The sequence below is a fragment of the Phyllobates terribilis genome, unplaced genomic scaffold (genome assembly GCF_046119375.1).
Source record: "Phyllobates terribilis strain yellow unplaced genomic scaffold, ASM4611937v1 Scaffold_4__5_contigs__length_816908805, whole genome shotgun sequence".
Taxonomy (NCBI): domain Eukaryota; kingdom Metazoa; phylum Chordata; class Amphibia; order Anura; family Dendrobatidae; genus Phyllobates; species Phyllobates terribilis.
The window spans coordinates 810114180-810138528 of record NW_027362764.1 but is presented as its reverse complement, the minus strand read 5'-3'; the positions used below and the strand labels follow the sequence as shown (position 1 = coordinate 810138528).

General features: G+C 61.3%; 1 protein-coding gene across 1 annotated transcript in view; it reads right to left on the bottom strand.

Moving 5' to 3' along the window:
• Positions 1–1519: 1519 nt before the first annotated feature.
• The window catches only part of TONSL (tonsoku like, DNA repair protein), an 85511-nt gene continuing 62681 nt past the window's right edge, over positions 1520–24349 (bottom strand). The window contains exons 18-26 of the mRNA XM_073677004.1: positions 22933–23027; positions 22454–22610; positions 20378–20456; positions 19994–20301; positions 19754–19925; positions 19325–19494; positions 19098–19171; positions 17487–17620; positions 1520–3047 (exon numbers count right to left, since the gene is read on the bottom strand). Coding sequence (XP_073533105.1) covers positions 2863–3047; positions 17487–17620; positions 19098–19171; positions 19325–19494; positions 19754–19925; positions 19994–20301; positions 20378–20456; positions 22454–22610; positions 22933–23027 — 1374 coding nt within the window. The 3' untranslated portion in view covers positions 1520–2862. The remainder of the gene's footprint in view (positions 3048–17486; positions 17621–19097; positions 19172–19324; positions 19495–19753; positions 19926–19993; positions 20302–20377; positions 20457–22453; positions 22611–22932; positions 23028–24349) is intronic.

The following is a 24349-nucleotide window of genomic DNA, read 5'->3' as shown; positions in this document are numbered from 1 at the left end:
TGTTCCTTGTATGTGGTATTATTCTGTCACTATGTGATGGTAATATGTGGTCTGATCATGGTGTGGCGGTATTTGTTCCTTGTATGTGGTATTATTCGGTCACTATGTGGTGGTAATATGTGTTCTGATCATGGTGTGGCGGTATTTATCTCTTGTATGTGATATTATTGGTTATTTTAAAACATTTATGTGACTCACTCCCATGAAAAAATATATATATATATATATATATACCTAAAAAGAGTACTGGATATTTTAAGAAATGTTTATTAGGTTAGAGTAGAGTATGGCCCGGTCAGAAGAGTCTCCTTGTCGTGGTGGCGGCTTAAAAAATCTATTGGCCAAAACAAAAGCTGCAGGCTATGTATGTGATATGGTGTTTGATGGGAACTGGTAATGTGTGATTGATGAGGACGTGGTGCAGAAGTGGAGTTTTTCCAAGAGTGGGGGGTAGGACTGTGGAAGGTTTGAGGCGTGGAGGTGGAGATGGGGTGGAGGCGGAGTCTCAAGGGGGACCGAAAATTTTGCCAGTATGGGGCCCTGAAATTCTTGGTGGCAGCCCTGAGTCTGGGTAAGAATGTTCAGAACTGGAGACTGGAACAAGGCTAACAGCTAGACACAATACTCAAGCAATGAGTGAGAGATCCATGTGGCTTTAAGTAGGCCCAAACAGGAAACAAGATGGATCCCACAGGTTCAGAATCTACCATCTTAGTAAGGGACAATTGCAAAACACAACGGCAGCCTACAGTGGTAAGGAGTGGGATTGCATCACAATTATTAAGGTGAACAGTAGCAGCCACTAGTGGTCAAACTCTAAAAGGACAACAGGAATTCTGACAAGACCATAAAAAGTAGCGCTAAATAAAAAAAGCCCTTATGTCTGGAAATGGCAGCCTCCTTGCAGGAGCAGCCTCCTTGCAGCGGCAGCCTCCTTGCAGCGGCAGCCTCCTTGCAGCGGCCTATATTGGGAGACAAGCCTTCCCAGCAGATCCGGCTCCTGATGATCAGTTGTTACACGGATACAATGCGGCTGCTCCGTAGTTGGGTAATAGAGGGGAACGATTCAAGGTCACCCGTCCCGATTACTTCAGGAGAATCCGCAGTGGCATGTACAAGGGAGAAGTCGACGATTACAAATGTCATCATGGAAAGTTCTTCTGTCCTGGGACTCCCCAGCTCCTTGGGGGTCAGAGAACATAATTCTCGCTCTACTCCACCTTTCTGGGGTATGGGGCTCACGTCTACGTTTCTCAAGCACTACAGGACAGGCAGGAACAAGCGGCGCCCCCAATCCTGTTCTTCCCATACAGCAGGCAGCGTAGTTCACCCGTCAAGTGTCCGTCTTGCTGAGGCCGGGGAGGATCCTGCGCCTTCAGCTCCTTTTCAGGGTCCTCTGACATGGTACTCCTGCTGCTCTTCTGAGTATCTTGCTCAGAACTGGACCACAGACAAGCATGGGTACTCATGGGACAATGTGCACTGGGACGTACCAGGGGGACGACACACAGATCAGACATGATCCCCAATATCTGTTTATTTACAAGGAATAAATAGACCATTCTCTCTCAACTGGAGCCAACGAGTATAAAAACATCAGAAGACATGTAAAAGCGAACGCACCGAAGAGTCACACAGAGACTGGGACCCCACCGGGGCAGAGAGTTCGGTGGCCTCACAAATGCCCTGACAGGACTGGATGTCTACCCCCATGCAGCATGTGATCCCCTCAGTCCTGTCCTCTAGTCATGGACGTGACCCTCTCCTGCAGCCCTAAACCCTCACAAATAGCAGCAGAGAACGTGTTGGGGGAGTGGAGGCTCCACAGATGGGTCCTAAAGTGTCAGACATTTCTGTGTATGTCTTCCCCAACAATAAGAAACACTAGAAGATGAAAAGACCAGAGAGGACGCCCCATACACAGGAGGACGACCCGGACGGTTGAGTGTCTGGTGGAGAATGCCATGTCCTGCTCTGACCGGTGGTGGAGGGGACATCATGGAGGTGCACAGTCGTCTCCTCTGGGACCATGGAAGGGACATCATGGAGTTGCACAGTCGTCTCCTCTGGGACCATGGAGAGGACATCATGGAGGTGCACAATCTTCTCCTCTGGGACCATGGTGGGGACATCATGGAGGTGCACGGTCTTCTCCTCTGGGACCATGGTGGGGACATCATGGAGGTGCACGGTCTTCTCCTCTGGTACCATGGTGGGGACATCATGGAGGTGCACGGTCTTCTCCTCTGGTACCATGGTGGGGACATCATGGAGGTGTACGGTCTTCTCCTCTGGGACCATGGAGGGGACATCATGGAGGTGCACGGTCTTCTCCTCCGGAACCATGGGGGGGGACATCATGGAGGTGCACGGTCTTCTCCTCTGGGACCATGGTGGGGACATCATGGAGGTGCACGGTCTTCTCCTCTGGGACCATGGTGGGGACATCATGGAGGTGCACGGTCTTCTCCTCTGGTACCATGGTGGGGACATCATGGAGGTGCACGGTCTTCTCCTCTGGTACCATGGTGGGGACATCATGGAGGTGTACGGTCTTCTCCTCTGGGACCATGGAGGGGACATCATGGAGGTGCACGGTCTTCTCCTCCGGAACCATGGGGGGGACATCATGGAGGTGCAGTCGTCTCCTCTGGGACCATGGAGGGGACATCATGGAGGTGCACAGTCGTCTCCTCCAGGACCATGGGGGGGACATCATGGAGGTGCACAGTCGTCTCCTCCAGGACCATGGAGGGAACATCATGGAGGGGCACAGTCGTCTCCTCTGGGACATCATGGAGGGGACATCATGGAGGGGCACGGTCTTTCAGCCCACATTCTTCCTTGCTTGGTCCCTGGTCGTCACGTCAGTCTCTTGATGAAGAGCTTACTCTGCCGGCTGACGATCAGCGAGTCCCCACCCCAGGCCTGCAGCAATTCCGCTTTGTCGGTTTTGGAAAGGCTGTGGGAGCAGAGCTGCAGCTCCTGGAGGAGGGAGGACAGTTCGACCAGGGAGCGGACTTTAAAGGGGCCACGGATACTGCAACCTGAAAAACAGAAGCACTGGTCAGTACCCAACATTGCTCCCAGCTGCAAAAAGAGTGGGTGTCGCCCCCTACTGGTACCTGCATGAATGGTACAGCAGCCTCCAGCACCTCTCTGCTCTGACATCAGCGGTCTCCATCAGTCCCCAGACCTGAGAGCTGCACAGACAAGTGCTATGAAGGTTGTCACCAACACTTGGGGACGGAAACCTGGGAGAAGCCGGGATTCTCTACACTTCTGGGAACCAGCAGAGGTCGGAGGTCAGGACGCAATGTGCGGACCAGAAGCGAGACCTCGAGGATGACCCCAAACAAGTGATGAGGATCCTCACTGCACTGTGGTGACTGACTCCACATGATGGCGCCATCTGTGATCCAGGACAGGTCCGCAGAACAAGCTCCATTAATACAACAGAAAAGGGGGTCCTTCAAGAGCAGGGTGAGCCCAGGCGCCCCCTTAATATAAACCTCATGGTATCAGTGGTCTGCCAAATAAACACTAACCAGGTTCCCGGTATCCTCCCCAGATGAGAAGCTCACTGACAATAGTCTCCTGCGGGGGGCATATTCCCAGCCGCAGCCCCTCACTGACAGGCAGAGTATACTCCTGCGAGGGGCATATTCCCAGCCGCAGCTCCTCACTGACAGGCACAGTATTCTCCTGCGAGGGGCATATTCCCAGCCGCAGCCCCTCACTGACAGGCACAGCAGTCTCCTGCGGGGGGCATATTCCCAGCCGCAGCCCCTCACTGACAGGCACAGTAGTCTCCTGCGGGGGGCATATTCCCAGCCGCAGCCCCTCACTGACAGGCACAGCAGTCTCCTGCGGGGGGCATATTCCCAGCCGCAGCCCCTCACTAACAGGCACAGTAGTCTCCTGCGGGGGGCATATTCCCAGCCGCAGCCCCTCACTGACAGGCAGAGTATTCTCCTGCGGGGGGCATATTACCAGCCGCAGACCCTCACTGACAGGCACAGCAGTCTCCTGCGGGGGGCATATTCCCAGCCGCAGCCCCTCACTGACAGGCAGAGTAGTCTCCTGCGGGGGGCATATTCCCAGCCGCAGCCCCTCACTGACAGGCACAGTAGTCCCCTGCGGGGGGCATATTCCCAGCCGCAGCCCCTCACTGACAGGCACAGCAGTCTCCTGCGGGGGGCATATTCCCAGCCGCAGCCCCTCACTGACATGCACAGTATTCTCCTGCGGGGGGCATATTCCCAGCCGCAGCCCCTCACTGACAGGCACAGTATTCTCCTGCGGGGGACATATTCCCAGCCGCAGCCCCTCACTGACATGCACAGTATTCTCCTGCGGGGGGCATATTCCTAGCCGCAGCCCCTCACTGACAAGCACAGTAGTCTCCTGCGGGGGGCATATTCCCAGCCGCAGCCCCTCACTGACAGGCACAGTAGTCTCCTGCGGGGGGCATATTCCCAGCCGCAGCCCCTCACTGACAGGCAGAGTTGTCTCCTGCGGGGGGCATATTCCCAGCCGCAGCCCCTCACTGACAGGCACAGTAGTCTCCTGCGGGGGGCATATTCCCAGCCGCAGCCCCTCACTGACAGGCACAGTAGTCTCCTGCGGGGGGCATATTCCCAGCCGCAGCCCCTCACTGACAGGCACAGCAGTCTCCTGCGGGGGGCATATTCCCAGCCGCAGCCCCTCACTGACAGGCACAGTAGTCCCCTGCGGGGGCATATTCCCAGCCGCAGCCCCTCACTGACAGGCACAGCAGTCTCCTGCGGGGGGCATATTCCCAGCCGCAGCCCCTCACTGACAGGCACAGCAGTCTCCTGCGGGGGGCATATTCCCAGCCGCAGCCCCTCACTGACATGCACAGTATTCTCCTGCGGGGGGCATATTCCCAGCCGCAGCCCCTCACTGACAGGCACAGTATTCTCCTGCGGGGGACATATTCCCAGCCGCAGCCCCTCACTGACATGCACAGTATTCTCCTGCGGGGGGCATATTCCTAGCCGCAGCCCCTCACTGACAAGCACAGTAGTCTCCTGCGGGGGGCATATTCCCAGCCGCAGCCCCTCACTGACAGGCACAGTAGTCTCCTGCGGGGGGCATATTCCCAGCCGCAGCCCCTCACTGACAGGCAGAGTTGTCTCCTGCGGGGGGCATATTCCCAGCCGCAGCCCCTCACTGACAGGCACAGTATTCTCCTGCGGGGGGCATATTCCTAGCCGCAGCCCCTCACTGACAAGCACAGTATTCTCCTGCGGGGGGCATATTCCCAGCCGCAGCCCCTCACTGACAGGCACAGTAGTCTCCTGCGGGGGGCAAATTCCCAGCCGCAGCCCCTCACTGACAGGCAGAGTAGTCTCCTGCGGGGGGCATATTCCCAGCCGCAGCCCCTCACTGACAGGCACAGTAGTCTCCTGCGGGGGGCATATTCCCAGCCGCAGCCCCTCACTGACAGGCACAGTAGTCTCCTGCGGGGGGCATATTCCCAGCCGCAGCCCCTCACTGACAGGCAGAGTAGTCTCCTGCGGGGGGCATATTCCCAGCCGCAGCCCCTCACTGACAGGCACAGTATTCTCCTGCGGGGGGCATATTCCCAGCCGCAGCCCCTCACTGACAAGCACAGTATTCTCCTGCGAGGGGCATATTCCCAGCCGCAGCCCCTCACTGACAGGCACAGCAGTCTCCTGCGGGGGGCATATTCCCAGCCGCAGCCCCTCACTGACAGGCACAGTATTCTCCTGCGGGGGGCATATTCCTAGCCGCAGCCCCTCACTGACAAGCACAGTATTCTCCTGCGAGGGGCATATTCCCAGCCGCAGCCCCTCACTGACAAGCACAGTAGTCTCCTGCGAGGGGCATATTCCCAGCCGCAGCCCCTCACTGACAAGCACAGTAGTCTCCTGCGGGGGGCATATTCCCAGCAGCAGCCCCTCACTGACAGGCAGAGTAGTCCCCTGCGGGGGGCATATTCCCAGCCGCAGCCCCTCACTGACAGGCACAGTATTCTCCTGCGGGGGGCATATTTCCAGCAGCAGCCCCTCACTGACAGGCACAGTAGTCTCCTGCGGGGGGCATATTCCCAGCCGCAGAACCTCACTGACAGGCACAGTATTCTCCTGCGGGGGGCATATTCCCAGCCGCAGCCCCTCACTGACAGGCAGAGTAGTCTCCTGCGGGGGGCATATTCCCAGCCGCAGCCCTTCACTGACAGGCACAGTAGTCTCCTGCGGGGGGCATATTCCCAGCCGCAGCCCCTCACTGACAGGCACAGTATTCTCCTGCGGGGGACATATTCCCAGCCGCAGCCCCTCACTGACAGGCACAGTAGTCTCCTGCGGGGGGCATATTACCGGCCGCAGCCCCTCACTGACAAGCACAGTATTCTCCTGCGGGGGGCATATTCCCAGCCGCAGCCCCTCACTGACAGGCAGAGTAGTCTCCGGCGGGGGGCATATTCCCAGCCGCAGCCCCTCACTGACAAGCACAGTAGTCTCCTGCGGGGGGCATATTCCCAGCCGCAGCCCCTCACTGACAGGCACAGCAGTCTCCTGCGGGGGGCATATTACCGGCCGCAGCCCCTCACTGACAAGCACAGTAGTCTCCTGCGGGGTGCATATTCCCAGCCGCAGCCCCTCACTGACAGGCACAGCAGTCTCCTGCGGGGGGCATATTCCCAGCCGCAGCCCCTCACTGACAAGCACAGTAGTCTCCTGCGGGGTGCATATTCCCAGCCGCAGCCCCTCACTGACAAGCACAGTAGTCTCCTGCGGGGGGCATATTCCCAGCCGCAGCCCCTCACTGACAAGCACAGTAGTCTCCTGCGGGGGGCATATTCCCAGCCGCAGCCCCTCACTGACAGGCACAGTAGTCTCCTGCGGGGGGCATATTCCCAGCCGCAGCCCCTCACTGACAGGCACAGTAGTCTCCTTCGAGGGGCATATTCCCAGCCGCAGCCCCTCACTGACAGGCACAACAGTCTCCTGCGGGGGGCATATTCCCAGCAGCAGCCCCTCACTGACAGGCAGAGTAGTCTCCTGCGGGGGGCATATTCCCAGCCGCAGCCCCTCACTGACAGGCACAGTATTCTCCTGCGGGGGGCATATTCCCAGCCGCAGCCCCTCACTGACAGGCAGAGTATTCTCCTGCGAGGGGCATATTCCCAGCCGCAGCCCCTCACTGACAAGCACAGTAGTCTCCTGCGGGGGGCATATTCCCAGCCGCAGCCCCTCACTGACAGGCAGAGTAGTCTCCTGCGGGGGGCATATTCCCAGCCGCAGCCCCTCACTGACAAGCACAGTAGTCTCCTGCGGGGGGCATATTACCGGCCGCAGCCCCTCACTAACAGGCACAGTATTCTCCTGCGGGGGGCATATTCCCAGCCGCAGCCCCTCACTGACAGGCACAGTATTCTCCTGCGGGGGACATATTCCCAGCCGCAGCCCCTCACTGACAGGCAGAGTAGTCTCCTGCGGGGGGCATATTCCCAGCCGCAGCCCCTCACTGACAAGCACAGTAGTCTCCTGGGGGGGCATATTACTGGCCGCAGCCCCTCACTGACAGGCACAGTAGTCTCCTGCGGGGGGCATATTACTGGCCGCAGCCCCTCACTGACAGGCCCAGCAGTCTCCTGCGGGGGGCATATTCCCAGCCGCAGCCCCTCACTGACAGGCACAGCAGTCTCCTGCGGGGGGCATATTCCCAGCCGCAGCCCCTCACTGACAGGCACAGTATTCTCCTGCGGGGGGCATATTCCCAGCCGCAGCCCCTCACTGACAGGCAGAGTAGTCTCCTGCGGGGGGCATATTCCCAGCCGCAGCCCCTCACTAACAGGCACAGTTTTCTCCTGTGGGGGGCATATTCCCAGCCGCAGCCCCTCACTGACAGGCACAGTAGTCTCCTGCGGGGGGCATATTCCCAGCTGCAGCCCCTCACTGACAGGCACAGCAGTCTCCTGCGGGGGCATATTCCCAGCCGCAGCCCCTCACTGACAGGCAGAGTAGTCTCCTGCGGGGGGCATATTCCCAGCCGCAGCCCCTCACTGACAGGCACAGCAGTCTCCTGCGGGGGGCATATTCCCAGCCGCAGCCCCTCACTGACAGGCAGAGTAGTCTCCTGCGGGGGGCATATTCCCAGCCGCAGCCCCTCACTGACAGGCACAGTATTCTCCTGCGGGGGGCATATTCCCAGCCGCAGCCCCTCACTGACAGGCACAGTATTCTCCTGCGAGGGGCATATTCCCAGCCGCAGCCCCTCACTGACAGGCACAGTATTCTCCTGCGGGGGGCATATTCCCAGCCGCAGCCCCTCACTGACAGGCAGAGTAGTCTCCTGCGGGGGGCATATTCCCAGCCGCAGCCCCTCACTAACAGGCACAGTTTTCTCCTGTGGGGGGCATATTCCCAGCCGCAGCCCCTCACTGACAGGCACAGTAGTCTCCTGCGGGGGGCATATTTCCAGCCGCAGCCCCTCACTGACAGGCACAGTTTTCTCCCGTGGGGGGCATATTCCCAGCCGCAGCCCCTCACTGACAGGCACAGTAGTCTCCCGCGGGGGGCATATTACCGGCCGCAGCCCCTCACTGACAAGCACAGTAGTCTACAGCGGGGGGCATATTCCCAGCCGCAGCCCCTCACTGACAGGCAGAGTAGTCTCCTGCGGAGGGCATATTCCCAGCCGCAGCCCCTCACTGACAAGCACAGTAGTCTCCTGCGGGGGGCATATTACCGGCCGCAGCCCCTCACTGACAGGCACAGTATTCTCCTGCGGGGGGCATATTCCCAGCCGCAGCCCCTCACTGACAGGCACAGTAGTCTCCTGCGGGGGGCATATTCCCAGCCGCAGCCCCTCACTGACAGGCAGAGTAGTCTCCTGCGGGGGGCATATTCCCAGCCGCAGCCCCTCACTGACAGGCACAGTATTCTCCTGCGGGGGACATATTCCCAGCCGCAGCCCCTCACTGACAGGCACAATAGTCTCCTGCGGGGGGCATATTACCGGCCGCAGCCCCTCACTGACAAGCACAGTAGTCTCCTGCGGGGGGCATATTCCCAGCCGCAGCCCCTCACTGACAAGCACAGTAGTCTCCTGCGGGGTGCATATTACCGGCCGCAGCCCCTCACTGACAAGCACAGTAGTCTCCTGCGGGGGGCATATTCCCAGCCGCAGCCCCTCACTGACAGGCACAGTATTCTCCTGCGGGGGGCATATTCCCAGCCGCAGCCCCTCACTGACAGGCAGAGTAGTCTCCTGCGGGGGGCATATTCCCAGCTGCAGCCCCTCACTGACAGGCACAGCAGTCTCCTGCGGGGGCATATTCCCGGCCGTAGCCCCTCACTGACAGGCAGAGTAGTCTCCTGCGGGGGGCATATTCCCAGCCGCAGCCCCTCACTGACAGGCAGAGTAGTCTCCGGCGGGGGGCATATTCCCAGCCGCAGCCCCTCACTGACAAGCACAGTAGTCTCCTGCGGGGGGCATATTCCCAGCCGCAGCCCCTCACTGACAGGCACAGCAGTCTCCTGCGGGGGGCATATTACCGGCCGCAGCCCCTCACTGACAAGCACAGTAGTCTCCTGCGGGGTGCATATTCCCAGCCGCAGCCCCTCACTGACAGGCACAGCAGTCTCCTGCGGGGGGCATATTCCCAGCCGCAGCCCCTCACTGACAAGCACAGTAGTCTCCTGCGGGGTGCATATTCCCAGCCGCAGCCCCTCACTGACAAGCACAGTAGTCTCCTGCGGGGGGCATATTCCCAGCCGCAGCCCCTCACTGACAAGCACAGTAGTCTCCTGCGGGGGGCATATTCCCAGCCGCAGCCCCTCACTGACAGGCACAGTAGTCTCCTGCGGGGGGCATATTCCCAGCCGCAGCCCCTCACTGACAGGCACAGTAGTCTCCTTCGAGGGGCATATTCCCAGCCGCAGCCCCTCACTGACAGGCATAGTAGTCTCCTGCGGGGGGCATATTCCCAGCCGCAGCCCCTCACTGACAGGCACAGCAGTCTCCTGCGGGGGGCATATTCCCAGCAGCAGCCCCTCACTGACAGGCAGAGTAGTCTCCTGCGGGGGGCATATTCCCAGCCGCAGCCCCTCACTGACAGGCACAGTATTCTGCGGGGGGCATATTCCCAGCCGCAGCCCCTCACTGACAGGCACAGTATTCTCCTGCGGGGGGCATATTCCCAGCCGCAGCCCCTCACTGACAGGCACAGTATTCTCCTGCGGGGGGCATATTCCCAGCCGCAGCCCCTCACTGACAGGCACAGTATTCTCCTGCGGGGGACATATTCCCAGCCGCAGCCCCTCACTGACAGGCAGAGTAGTCTCCTGCGGGGGGCATATTCCCAGCCGCAGCCCCTCACTGACAAGCACAGTAGTCTCCTGGGGGGGCATATTACTGGCCGCAGCCCCTCACTGACAGGCACAGTAGTCTCCTGCGGGGGGTATATTACCGGCCGCAGCCCCTCACTGACGGGCACAGCCGTCTCCTGCGGGGGCATATTACTGGCCGCAGCCCCTCACTGACAGGCCCAGCAGTCTCCTGCGGGGGGCATATTCCCAGCCGCAGCCCCTCACTGACAGGCACAGCAGTCTCCTGCGGGGGCATATTCCCAGCCGCAGCCCCTCACTGACAGGCACAGTATTCTGCGGGGGGCATATTCCCAGCCGCAGCCCCTCACTGACAGGCAGAGTAGTCTCCTGCGGGGGGCATATTCCCAGCCGCAGCCCCTCACTAACAGGCACAGTTTTCTCCTGTGGGGGGCATATTCCCAGCCGCAGCCCCTCACTGACAGGCTCAGTAGTCTCCTGCGGGGGGCATATTCCCAGCTGCAGCCCCTCACTGACAGGCACAGCAGTCTCCTGCGGGGGCATATTCCCAGCCGCAGCCCCTCACTGACAGGCAGAGTAGTCTCCTGCGGGGGGCATATTCCCAGCCGCAGCCCCTCACTGACAGGCACAGCAGTCTCCTGCGGGGGGCATATTCCCAGCCGCAGCCCCTCACTGACAGGCAGAGTAGTCTCCTGCGGGGGGCATATTCCCAGCCGCAGCCCCTCACTGACAGGCACAGTATTCTCCTGCGGGGGGCATATTCCCAGCCGCAGCCCCTCACTGACAGGCACAGTATTCTCCTGCGAGGGGCATATTCCCAGCCGCAGCCCCTCACTGACAGGCACAGTATTCTCCTGCGGGGGGCATATTCCCAGCCGCAGCCCCTCACTGACAGGCAGAGTAGTCTCCTGCGGGGGGCATATTCCCAGCCGCAGCCCCTCACTAACAGGCACAGTTTTCTCCTGTGGGGGGCATATTCCCAGCCGCAGCCCCTCACTGACAGGCACAGTAGTCTCCTGCGGGGGGCATATTTCCAGCCGCAGCCCCTCACTGACAGGCACAGTTTTCTCCCGTGGGGGGCATATTCCCAGCCGCAGTCCCTCACTGACAGGCACAGTAGTCTCCCGCGGGGGGCATATTACCGGCCGCAGCCCCTCACTGACAAGCACAGTAGTCTACAGCGGGGGGCATATTCCCAGCCGCAGCCCCTCACTGACAGGCAGAGTAGTCTCCTGCGGAGGGCATATTCCCAGCCGCAGCCCCTCACTGACAAGCACAGTAGTCTCCTGCGGGGGGCATATTACCGGCCGCAGCCCCTCACTGACAGGCACAGTATTCTCCTGCGGGGGGCATATTCCCAGCCGCAGCCCCTCACTGACAGGCACAGTAGTCTCCTGCGGGGGGCATATTCCCAGCCGCAGCCCCTCACTGACAGGCAGAGTAGTCTCCTGCGGGGGGCATATTCCCAGCCGCAGCCCCTCACTGACAGGCACAGTATTCTCCTGCGGGGGACATATTCCCAGCCGCAGCCCCTCACTGACAGGCACAGTAGTCTCCTGCGGGGGGCATATTACCGGCCGCAGCCCCTCACTGACAAGCACAGTAGTCTCCTGCGGGGGGCATATTCCCAGCCGCAGCCCCTCACTGACAAGCACAGTAGTCTCCTGCGGGGTGCATATTACCGGCCGCAGCCCCTCACTGACAAGCACAGTAGTCTCCTGCGGGGGGCATATTCCCAGCCGCAGCCCCTCACTGACAGGCACAGTATTCTCCTGCGGGGGGCATATTCCCAGCCGCAGCCCCTCACTGACAGGCAGAGTAGTCTCCTGCGGGGGGCATATTCCCAGCTGCAGCCCCTCACTGACAGGCACAGCAGTCTCCTGCGGGGGCATATTCCCGGCCGTAGCCCCTCACTGACAGGCAGAGTAGTCTCCTGCGGGGGGCATATTCCCAGCCGCAGCCCCTCACTGACAGGCACAGCAGTCTCCTGCGGGGTGCATATTACCGGCCGCAGCCCCTCACTGACAGGCAGAGTAGTCTCCTGCGGGGGCATATTACTGGCCGCAGCCCCTCACTGACAGGCACAGCAGTCTCCTGCGGGGGCATATTACTGGCCGCAGCCCCTCACTGACAGGCACAGCAGTCTCCTGCGGGGGGGCATATTACCGGCCGCAGCCCCTCACTGACAGGCACAGCAGTCTCCTGCGGGGGCATATTCCCAGCCGCAGCTCCTCACTGACAGGCACAGCAGTCTCCTGCGGGGGGCATATTACCGGCCGCAGCCCCTCACTGACAGGCACAGTAGTCCCCTGCGGGGGGCATATTCCCAGGCGCAGCCCCTCACTGACAGGCACAGTAGTCCCCTGCGGGGGGCATATTCCCAGCCGCAGCCCCTCACTGACAGGCAGAGTAGTCTCCTGCGGGGGGCATATTCCCAGCCGCAGCCCCTCACTGACAGGCACAGTATTCTCCTGCGGGGGGCATATTCCCAGCCGCAGCCCCTCATTGACAGGCACAGTATTCTCCTGCGGGGGGCATATTCCCAGCCGCAGCCCCTCACTCACAAGCACAGTAGTCTCCTGCGGGGGGCATATTCCTAGCCGCAGCCCCTCACTGACAGGTACAGTAGTCTTCTGCGGGGGGCATATTCCCAGCCGCAGCCCCTCACTGACAGGCAGAGTAGTCTCCTGCGGGGGGCATATTCCCAGCCGCAGCCCCTCACTGACAGGCACAGCAGTCTCCTGCGGGGGCATATTCCCAGCCGCAGCCCCTCACTGACAGGCAGAGTAGTCTCCTGCGGGGGGCATATTCCCAGCCGCATCCCCTCACTGACAGGCAGAGTAGTCTCCTGCGGGGGGGCATATTCCCAGCCGCAGCCCCTCACTGACAGGCACAGCAGTCTCCTGCGGGGGGCATATTCCCAGCAGCAGCCCCTCACTGACAGGCAGAGTAGTCTCCTGCGGGGGGCATATTCCCAGCCGCAGCCCCTCACTGACAGGCACAGTATTCTCCTGCGAGGGGCATATTCCCAGCCGCAGCCCCTCACTGACAGGCACAGTATTCTCCTGCGGGGGGCATATTCCCAGCCGCAGCCCCTCACTGACAGGCAGAGTAGTCTCCTGCGGGGGGCATATTCCCAGCCGCAGCCCCTCACTGACAGGCACAGTATTCTCCTGCGGGGGGCATATTACCGGCCGCAGCCCCTCACTGACAGGCACAGTATTCTCCTGCGGGGGGCATATTCCCAGCCGCAGCCCCTCACTGACAAGGCACAGTAGTCTCCTGCGGGGGGCATATTCCCAGCCGCAGCCCCTCACTGACAGGCAGAGTAGTCTCCTGCGGGGGGCATATTACCGGCCGCAGCCCCTCACTGACAAGCACAGTAGTCTCCTGCGGGGGGCATATTCCTAGCCGCAGCCCCTCACTGACAAGCACAGTAGTCTCCTGCGGGGTGCATATTGCCGGCCGCAGCCCCTCACTGACAAGCACAGTAGTCTCCTGCGGGGGGCATATTCCCAGCCGCAGCCCCTCACTGACAGGCACAGTAGTCTCCTGCGGGGGGCATATTCCCAGCCGCAGCCCCTCACTGACAGGCACAGTAGTCTCCTGCGGGGGGCATATTCGCAGCCGCAGCCCCTCACTGACAGGCAGAGTAGTCTCCTGCGGGGGACATATTCCCGGCCGCAGCCCCTCACTGACAGGCACAGTAGTCTACTGCGGGGTGCATATTCCCAGCCGCAGCCCCTCACTGACAGGCAGAGTAGTCTCCTGCGGGGGGCATATTCCCAGCCGCAGCCCCTCACTGACAGGCACAGCAGTCTCCTGCGGGGGGCATATTCCCAGCCGCAGCCCCTCATTGACAGGCACAGTATTCTCCTGCGGGGGACATATTCCCAGCCGCAGCCCCTCACTGACAGGCACAGTAGTCTCCTGCGGGGGGCATATTACCGGCCGCAGCCCCTCACTGACAAGCACAGTAGTCTCCTGCGGGGGGCATATTCCCAGCCGCAGCCCCTCACTGACAGGCAGAGTAGTCTCCTGCGGGGGGCATATTCCCAGCCACAGCCCCTCACTGACAAGCACAGTAGTCTCCTGCGGGGGGCATATTCCCAGCCGCAGCCCCTCACTGACAAGGCACAGTAGTCTCCTGCGGGGGGCATATTCCCAGCCGCAGCCCCTCACTGACAGGCAGAGTAGTCTCCTGCGGGGGGCATATTACCGGCCGCAGCCCCTCACTGACAAGCACAGTAGTCTCCTGCGGGGGGCATATTCCCAGCCGCAGCCCCTCACTGACAAGCACAGTAGTCTCCTGCGGGGTGCATATTGCCGGCCGCAGCCCCTCACTGACAAGCACAGTAGTCTCCTGCGGGGGGCATATTCCCAGCCGCAGCCCCTCACTGACAAGCACAGTAGTCTCCTGCGGGGGGCATATTCCCAGCCGCAGCCCCTCACTGACAGGCACAGTAGTCTCCTGCGGGGGGCATATTCCCAGCCGCAGCCCCTCACTGACAGGCACAGTAGTCTCCTGCGGGGGGCATATTCGCAGCCGCAGCCCCTCACTGACAGGCAGAGTAGTCTCCTGCGGGGGACATATTCCCAGCCGCAGCCCCTCACTGACAGGCACAGTAGTCTCCTGCGGGGGGCATATTCCCAGCCGCAGCCCCTCACTGACAGGCACAGCAGTCTCCTGCGGGGGCATATTACTGGCCGCAGCCCCTCACTGACAGGCACAGTAGTCTCCTGCGGGGGGCATATTACCGGCCGCAGCCCCTCACTGACAGGCACAGCAGTCTCCTGCGGGGGCATATTACTGGCCGCAGCCCCTCACTGACAGGCACAGCAGTCTCCTGCAGGGGGCATATTCCCAGCCGCAGCCCCTCACTGACAGGCACAGCAGTCTCCTGCGGGGGCATATTCCCGGCCGTAGCCCCTCACTGACAGGCAGAGTAGTCTCCTGCGGGGGGCATATTCCCAGCCGCAGCCCCTCACTGACAGGCACAGCATTCTCCTGCGGGGGGCATATTACCGGCCGCAGCCCCTCACTGACAGGCAGAGGAGTCTCCTGCGGGGGCATATTACTGGCCGCAGCCCCTCACTGACAGGCACAGCAGTCTCCTGCGGGGGCATATTACTGGCCGCAGCCCCTCACTGACAGGCACAGCAGTCTCCTGCGGGGGAATATTACTGGCCGCAGCCCCTCACTGACAGGCACAGCAGTCTCCTGCGGGGGGCATATTACCGGCCGCAGCCCCTCACTGACAGGCACAGTAGTCCCCTGCGGGGGCATATTCCCAGCCGCAGCCCCTCACTGACAGGCACAGTATTCTCCTGCGGGGGGCATATTCCCAGCCGCAGCCCCTCACTGACAGGCAGAGTAGTCTCCTGCGGGGGGCATATTCCCAGCCACAGCCCCTCACTGACAGGCACAGTAGTCTCCTGCGGGGGGCATATTCCCAGCCGCAGCCCCTCACTGACAGTCACAGTATTCTCCTGCGGGGGGCATATTCCCAGCTGCAGCCCCTCACTGACAAGCACAGTAGTCTCCTGCGGGGGGCATATTCCTAGCCGCAGCCCCTCACTGACAGGTACAGTAGTCTCCTGCGGGGGGCATATTCCAAGCCGCAGCCCCTCACTGACAGGCACAGTATTCTCCTGCGGGGGGCATATTCCCAGCCGCAGCCCCTCACTGACAGTCACAGTAGTCTCCTGCGGGGGGCATATTCCTAGCCGCAGCCCCTCACTGACAGGTACAGTAGTCTCCTGCGGGGGGCATATTCCCAGCCGCAGCCCCTCACTGACAGGCACAGCAGTCTCCTGCGGGGGCATATTCCCAGCCGCAGTCCCTCACTGACAGGCAGAGTAGTCTCCTGCGGGGGGCATATTCCCAGCCACAGCCCCTCACTGACAAGCACAGTAGTCTCCTGCGGGGGGCATATTACCGGCCGCAGCCCCTCACTGACAGGCACAGTATTCTCCTGCGGGGGGCATATTCCCAGCCGTAGCCCCTCACTGACAAGGCACAGTAGTCTCCTGCGGGGGGCATATTCCCAGCCGCAGCCCCTCACTGACAGGTACAGTAGTCTCCTGCGGGGGGCATATTCCCAGCCGCAGCCCCTCACTGACAGGCACAGTATTCTCCTGCGGGGGGCATATTCCCAGCCGCAGCCCCTCACTGACAGTCACAGTAGTCTCCTGCGGGGGGCATATTCCTAGCCGCAGCCCCTCACTGACAGGTACAGTAGTCTCCTGCGGGGGGCATATTCCCAGCCGCAGCCCCTCACTGACAGGCACAGCAGTCTCCTGCGGGGGCATATTCCCAGCCGCAGTCCCTCACTGACAGGCACAGTAGTCTCCTGCGGGGGGCATATTACCGGCCGCAGCCCCTCACTGACAGGCACAGTAGTCTCCTGCGGGGGGCATATTCCCAGCTGCAGCCCATCACTGACAGGCACAGTAGTCCCCTGCGGGGGGCATATTCCCAGCCGCAGCCCCTCACTGACAGGCAGAGTAGTCTCCTGCGGGGGGCATATTCCCAGCCGCAGCCCCTCACTGACAGGCACAGTAGTCTCCTGCGGGGGGCATATTCCCAGCCGCAGCCCCTCACTGACAAGCACAGTAGTCTCCTGCGGGGGGCATATTCCCAGCCGCAGCCCCTCACTGACAAGCACAGCAGTCTCCTGCGGGGGGCATATTCCCGGCCGCAGCCCCTCACTGACAGGCAGAGTATTCTCCTGTGGGGGGCATATTCCCGGCCGCAGCCCCTCACTGACAGGCAGAGTAGTCTCCTGCGGGGGGCATATTCCCAGCCGCAGCCCCTCACTGACAGGCACAGTAGTGTCCTGCGGGGGGCATATTCCCAGCCGCAGCCCCTCACTGACAGGCACAGTATTCTCCTGCGGGGGGCATATTCCCAGCCGCAGCCCCTCACTGACAGGCACAGTATTCTCCTGCGGGGGGCATATTCCCGGCCGCAGCCGCTCACTGACAGGTACAGTAGTCTCCTGCGGGGGGCATATTCCCAGCCGCAGCCCCTCACTGACAAGCACAGTAGTCTCCTGCGGGGGGCATATTCCCAGCCCCAGCCACTCACTGACAGGCACAGTATTCTCCTGCGGGGGGCATATTCCCGGCCGCAGCCCTCACCTGTTAGGTTCAGTTCCTGCATCCCTCCGTTTCGCTCCCGGATCCCGTTCAGCAGACAGTGAAATCCTTGTGCTCCAATTTTCGGGTTTCCCGACAGATCGAGCGCGGTCAGAGAGGAGCAGACGGGGAGACATCTGCAGAGAGAGGGGGGGTCAGAGAGGAGCAGACAGGGAGACATCTGCAGAGAGAGGAGGTCAGAGAGGAGCAGACGGGGAGACATCTGCAGAGAGAGGGGGTCAGAGAGGAGCAGACGAGGAGACATCTGCAGAGAGAGCGCGGTCCGAGAGGAGCAGACGGGGAGACATCTGCAGAGAGAGGGGGTCAGAGAGGAGCAGACGAGGAGACATCTGCAGAGAGAGGGGGTCAGAGAGGAGCAGACAGGGAGACATCTGCAGAGAGAGGGGGTCAGAGAGGAGCAGACGGGGAGACATCTGCAGAGAGAGGGGGGTCAGAGAGGAGCAGACGGGGAGACATCTGCAGAGAGAGGGGGTCAGAGAGAAGCAGACGAGGAGACATCTGCAGAGAGAGCGCGGTCAGAGAGGAGCAGACGGGGAGACATCTGCAGAGAGAGCGCTGGTGTCACTACGTCCCACCTGACAGTCCCGGGACAGGTGACAGGAGACATCTGCAGAGAGAAGGGAGTCAGAGAGGAGCAGGCGGGGAGACATCTGCAGAGAGAGGGGGTCAGAGAGGAGCAGACGAGGAGACATCTGCAGAGAGCGCGGTCAGAGAGGAGCAGACAAGGAGACATCTGCAGAGAGCGCGGTCAGAGAGGAGCAGACGGGGAGACATCTGCAGAGAGAGGGGGTCAGAGGAGCAGACGAGGAGACATCTGCGGAGAGCGCAGTCAGAGAGGAGCAGACGGGGAGACATCTGCAGAGAGAGGGGGGTCAGAGAGGAGCAGACGGGGAGACATCTGCAGAGAGAGGGGGTCAGAGGGGAGCAGACGGGGAGACATCTGCAGAGAGAGGGGGTCAGAGGAGCAGACGGGGAGACATCTGCAGAGAGAGCGCGGTCAGAGAGGAGCAAACAGGGAGACATCTGCAGAGAAAGGGGAGTCAGAGAGGAGCAGACGGGGAGACATCTGCAGAGAGAGCGCGGTCAGAGAAGAGCAGACAAGGAGACATCTGCAGAGAAAGGGGGGTCAGAGAGGAGCAGACGGGGAGACATCAGCAGAGAGGGGGGTCAGAGAGGAGCAGACGGGGAGACATCTGCAGAGAGAGCGCGGTCAGAGAGTAGCAAACGGGGAGACATCTGCAGAGAGAAAGGGGTCAGAGAGGAGCAGACGGGGAGACATCTGCAGAGAGCGTGGTCAGAGAGGAACAAACGAGGAGACATCTGCAGAGAGAGCGCGGTCAGAGAGGAGCAGACGGGGAGACATCTGCAGAGAGAGCGCGGTCAGAGAGGAGCAGACGGGGAGACATCTGCAGAGAGAGGGGGTCAGAGAGGAGCAGACGGGGAGACATCTGCAGAGAGAGCGCGGTCAGAGAGGAGCAGACGGGGAGACATCTGCAGAGAGCGCGGTCAGAGAGGAGCAGACGGGGAGACATCTGCAGAGAGAGCGCTGGTGTCACTACGTCCCACCCGACAGTCCCAGGACAGGTGACTTACGTGGCCAGGTCTCGCACAAACTCATCATTCAGATGGTTACAAGAGAGCGTCAGGTGGGACAAGACGCAGCCATCCTGTGGGAAGAGAGCGAAGGGAGTCAGTGGAGGGCAGTGGTGGCACAGATCTCGGTGAGGGGAGCGGATCACGGCGGGGGGGGAGCAGATCACGGCTGGGGCGATAGCGGATCATTGTGGGGGGAGTGGATCACGGCGGGGGGCTCTGCTCACCTGGGAGAGGTATCTTATCAGTGGCTCCGTGATCAGAGTGTCAGCTGTGACCACCGCACTGAGCTCCAGGCGGGAGACTGTCTCATGTGGGAGGGTCTTCAGCACAAGCTCCACCCCCGTGGAATCCAGAGGATTGTGGGAAAGAGAGAGGGTCTTCAGATGTACCGCACCTGATGGACAACACAAGATGTGACAGAACAGCCGAAAGTCACCAGAGAAGGGACTGAGCAGCAGATGGAGACCCAGAGAGAGGAGGGGGATGGAGCTGCAGGACGGCTTTGTGCAGGGAGTCTCAGTGCCCACATCACACAGGTAAGAGCCTCCGACACTGCCCCGACCCAGACCCTCAAACCCACGGCGTTCATGCTGCGCCCCAATATACAACTCTGACAGGCCTGGAGTGGGGGTCCGCCGGTGTCGGAATCGAACCTCGGAAGGCGTCGGCCAGGAGGAGGCGGTACTGCTGCAGGAACTTGGCGGACAGCTGGCAGGCCTGCAGACGCAGGGAGCCGAGGACCGGGCAGTGGAGTAGCAGCGATGCCAGGGGCTGTGATAACCCATCGCCCAGCGGGTTCATGCTCAGGTCCAACTCCTCAAGGCTCTAGGAGAGCAGACAGGACATGGTTAATGAAGGGTCACCACCATCATTACCATCACCCACAATCTCACCTGCAGGGCATTGTAGTCCGGCGCGCCCGGAGTTGGCACCAGCCTCCTGATGCCCTCATGTGTCAGCCGGTTACAGGACAGGTCGAGGTGGGTGAGATGGGGCATCGTTCCCAGCATGGACAGCAGCTCCTCCACCTCAGCGTCTCCCAGGAGGTTCCCACAGAGATGCAGCTGGCGCAGAGAGCTCTGCAGCTTCAAGGCGCGGAGCAGCGGGCAGAGGTGCCGTCCTGCCAGGGACAGGTGGCAGAGAGACATGGACGATCCGGTGTCCTGCTGCTCCAGAGCCTTACGTACCAGACGATTCTCCTCTACAAGAAGAGCCGCAGATTAGAAGCTGCCGCCCCAGGCAGTGGGCATCTGCGGGGTGCAGGGTGCTGGCCTTACCTATGGCCAGGCTCTGACAGGCCTTCTTATAGCGGTCAGTGAGAGGTGGCAGGTCCCAGGAGTGCACCTCAGCCACGACCTATGGAGACCAGGGTGAGAAGAACTGTCACCTACCAAGTCCTGGAGCCACCACTCATCTCCTCAGGACTGCTCTCCTCACCACTAGCCTCCTCATTGGCTCGCTCCCCTCCTCGTCACACTCCTCACAGCACTGCACCACTCTCCTCCTTCTCACCGCACTCCTTACCGCTCCCTTCCTCACCACACTGCTCACCGCTCCACTCCTCACTCACCTCCTCCTCACCACTCCTGTCCTCACAGCAAAGCACTCCTCACCACTCCCCTCTTCATCACGTCATACCGCATTCCTTACCGCGGTCCACCTCTTTGCACCGCACTCCTCACCACACCGCTACCCTCCTCTCCTTGTGACACTGCAGTCCTCATGGCTCACCTCTTCGTGGCACTGCACTCCTGACCGCTGCCCTCCTTGTCCCATCACACTCCTCACTGCTCCCCTCCTCATCATGCAGCACTCCTCACCACTCCCCTCCTCCTCACAGCAACGCACTTCCTCACCACTCCCCATCTCGTCACGTCGCACTCCTCACTGGTCCCCTCGTCACCACTGCCATACTCGTCACGTCACACTCCACACCACTTCCTTCCTCATCACGTCTCACCGCATTCCTTACCGTTGTCCTCCTCGTTGCACAGCACTACTCACCGTTCCCCTCATCATGGCACCACTTTCCTAACCTCTGGCCCGCTCATCACACCGCACTGCTCCCCTTCTTGTTGTACCGAACACCATCACTCTCCTCCTCATCACACCACACCGCTATCCTTATCATACTCAACTCCTCATCGCACAGCTCCCCTCTTCATCGCACCGCTCCCCTCCTCGTCTCAGCACCCTCCTCTTCGTCACACCGCTCCCCTCCCTGTCTCAGCACCCTCCTCCTCGTCGCACCGCTCACCTCGTCTCAGCACCCTCCTCATCGCACCGCTCCCCTCCTTGTCGCACCGCTCCCCTCCTCGTCTCAGCACCCTCCTCCTCGTCGCACCGCTCTGCTCCCTGTCTCAGCACCCTCCTCCTCGTCGCACCGCTCCCCTCGTCTCAGCACCCTCCTCTTCGTCGCACCGCTCCCCTCCTCGTCTCAGCACCCTCCTCGTCGCACCGCTCCCCTCGTCTCAACACCCTCCTCTTCGTCGCACCGCTCCCCTCCCTGTCTCAGCACCCCCCTCGTCGCACCGCTCCCCTCCTCGTCTCAGCACCCTCCGCTTCGTCGCACCGCTCCCCTCCTCGTCTCAGCACCCTCCTCGTCGCACCGCTCCCCTCCTCGTCTCAGCACCCTCCTCTTCGTCGCACCGCTCCCCTCCTCGTCTCAGCACCCTCCTCTTCGTCGCACCGCTCCCCTCCCTGTCTCAGCACCCCCCTCCTTGTCGCACCGCTCCCCTCCTCGTCTCAGCACCCTCCTCTTCGTCGCACCGCTCCCCTCCTCATCTCAGCACCCTCCTCGTCTCAGCACCCTCCTCTTCGTCGCACCGCTCCCCTCCCTGTCTCAGCACCCCCCTCCTTGTCGCACCGCTCCCCTCCTCGTCTCAGCACCCTCCTCTTCGTCGCACCGCTCCCCTCCTCGTCTCAGCACCCTCCTCGTCTCAGCACCCTCCTCGTCTCAGCACCCTCCTCGTCTCAGCACCCTCCTCGTCTCAGCACCCTCCTCGTCTCAGCACCCTCCTCTTCGTCGCACCGCTCCCCTCCTCGTCTCAGCACCCTCCTCGTCGCACCGCTTCCCTCCTCGTCTCAGCACCCTCCTCTTCGTCGCACCGCTCCCCTCCCTGTCTCAGCACCCCCCTCCTTGTCGCACCGCTCCCCTCCTCGTCTCAGCACCCTCCTCTTCGTCGCACCGCTCCCCTCCTCGTCTCAGCACCCTCCTCGTCTCAGCACCCTCCTCGTCTCAGCACCCTCCTCGTCTCAGCACCCTCCTCGTCTCAGCACCCTCCTCTTCGTCGCACCGCTCCCCTCCCTGTCTCAGCACCCCCCTCCTTGTCGCACCGCTCCCAACTACTCACCTCCTCATTGCTCTGCAGCACATGGAGGATGAGGTCCTGGGCGGCCAGCAGGGCCCCTTCCTTCTTCAGCGTCAGGCGGGGCAGCAGGCCACAGCTCTGGTAGTAGCGCTGCGAGGCCTGCTCCGCCAACCATGACACCTCCCGCGCGGCTCCATCACTGAGGGTTAGAATACATCGGTCACTCTTCCACCTCTGCTCGCAGTCAGTGAATGGAAACATGGCTCTATGCACTTACAACCTCCTTCACCCATTTCTGCTCACACAGCTGAGGGCTTGTTACAATGTAACAGTGCAGACAAACCTCTGTGAGGTGAACACTGAAGCATAGGCCCGGCTCCTGATAGCTTACCTACATGAAACACTGTAACGATCCTTCAGCTGTGTGAGCAAATCATTTTCCGTTCACTGATTGCAAGCAGAGATTGTGACAACTGAAGAAACACAAGTGATGAGGAGCTGTCAGACCCCGTATGTCCTACCTGTGAGGGACCGGGATGAGGAAGACGTCATCCTGAACTCGGACCCGCACCCTGATTGGTGGAGGCAAAGAGGGGCTCACCGTCACAGAGGGGGGCTAGGAAAAAACAAAAACATCCAGAGCTCGCCATCACCCAGGACCGGGCATGCTGGGGCCGCTGCCAGACGCCGGGGTCAGACGGGCGGCTGATAAGACCGTGCCCTACGGTGACCGGAAATCCTGAGAATCCTGGGAGTGACAAACACTCGAGTCCTGGACAATCGGGAACGATCAGCAGCGACCGACGGTGGTCAGTACGCAGCCAAATATTCGACAGCGGTGATGGTGTGGTGGTGCGGAATATCGGCGGGTGACGGTGTGGTGGTGCGGGATATCGGCGGGTGACGGTGTTGTGGTGCGGGATATCGGCGGGTGACGGTGTGGTGGTGCGGGATATCGGCGGGTGACGGTGTGGTGGTGCGGGATATCGGCGGGTGACGGTGTGGTGGTGCGGGATATCGGCGGGTGACGGTGTGGTGGTGCGGGATATCGGCGGGTGACGGTGTGGTGGTGCGGGATATCGGCGGGTGACGGTGTGGTGGTGCGGGATATCGGCGGGTGACGGTGTGGTGGTGCGGGATATCGGCGGGTGACGGTGTGGTGGTGCGGGATATCGGCGGGTGACGGTGTGGTGGTGCGGGATATCGGCGGGTGACGGTGTGGTGGTGCGGGATATCGGCGGGTGACGGTGTGGTGGTGCGGGATATCGGCGGGTGACGGTGTGGTGGTGCGGGATATCGGCGGGTGACTGGTGGTGCGGGATATCGGCGGGTGACTGGTGGTGCGGGATATCGGCGGGTGACTGGTGGTGCGGGATATCGGCGGGTGACGGTGTGGGATATCGGCGGGTGACGGTGTGGTATATCGGCAGGTGACTGTGTGGGATATCGGCAGGTGACTGTGTGGGATATCGGCAGGTGACTGTGTGGGATATCGGCAGGTGACTGTGTGGGATATCGGCGGGTGACTGTGTGGGATATCGGCGGGTGACTGTGTGGGATATCGGCGGGTGACTGTGTGGGATATCGGCGGGTGACTGTGTGGGATATCGGCGGGTGACTGTGTGGGATATCGGCGGGTGACGGTGTGGGATATCGGCGGGTGACGGTGTGGGATATCGGCGGGTGACGGTGTGGGATATCGGCGGGTGACGGTGTGGGATATCGGCGGGTGACGGTGTGGGATATCGGCGGGTGACGGTGTGGGATATCGGCAGGTGACGGTGTGGGATATCGGCGGGTGACGGTGTGGGATATCGGCAGGTGACGGTGTGGGATATCGGCAGGTAACAGCACGGTTCCTCATTAGGATTCAGGACCACAGCTCATCCCCAGTATACTTCGCACACTGTACTGCCCCCGTCCCGCGTGCACATGGTG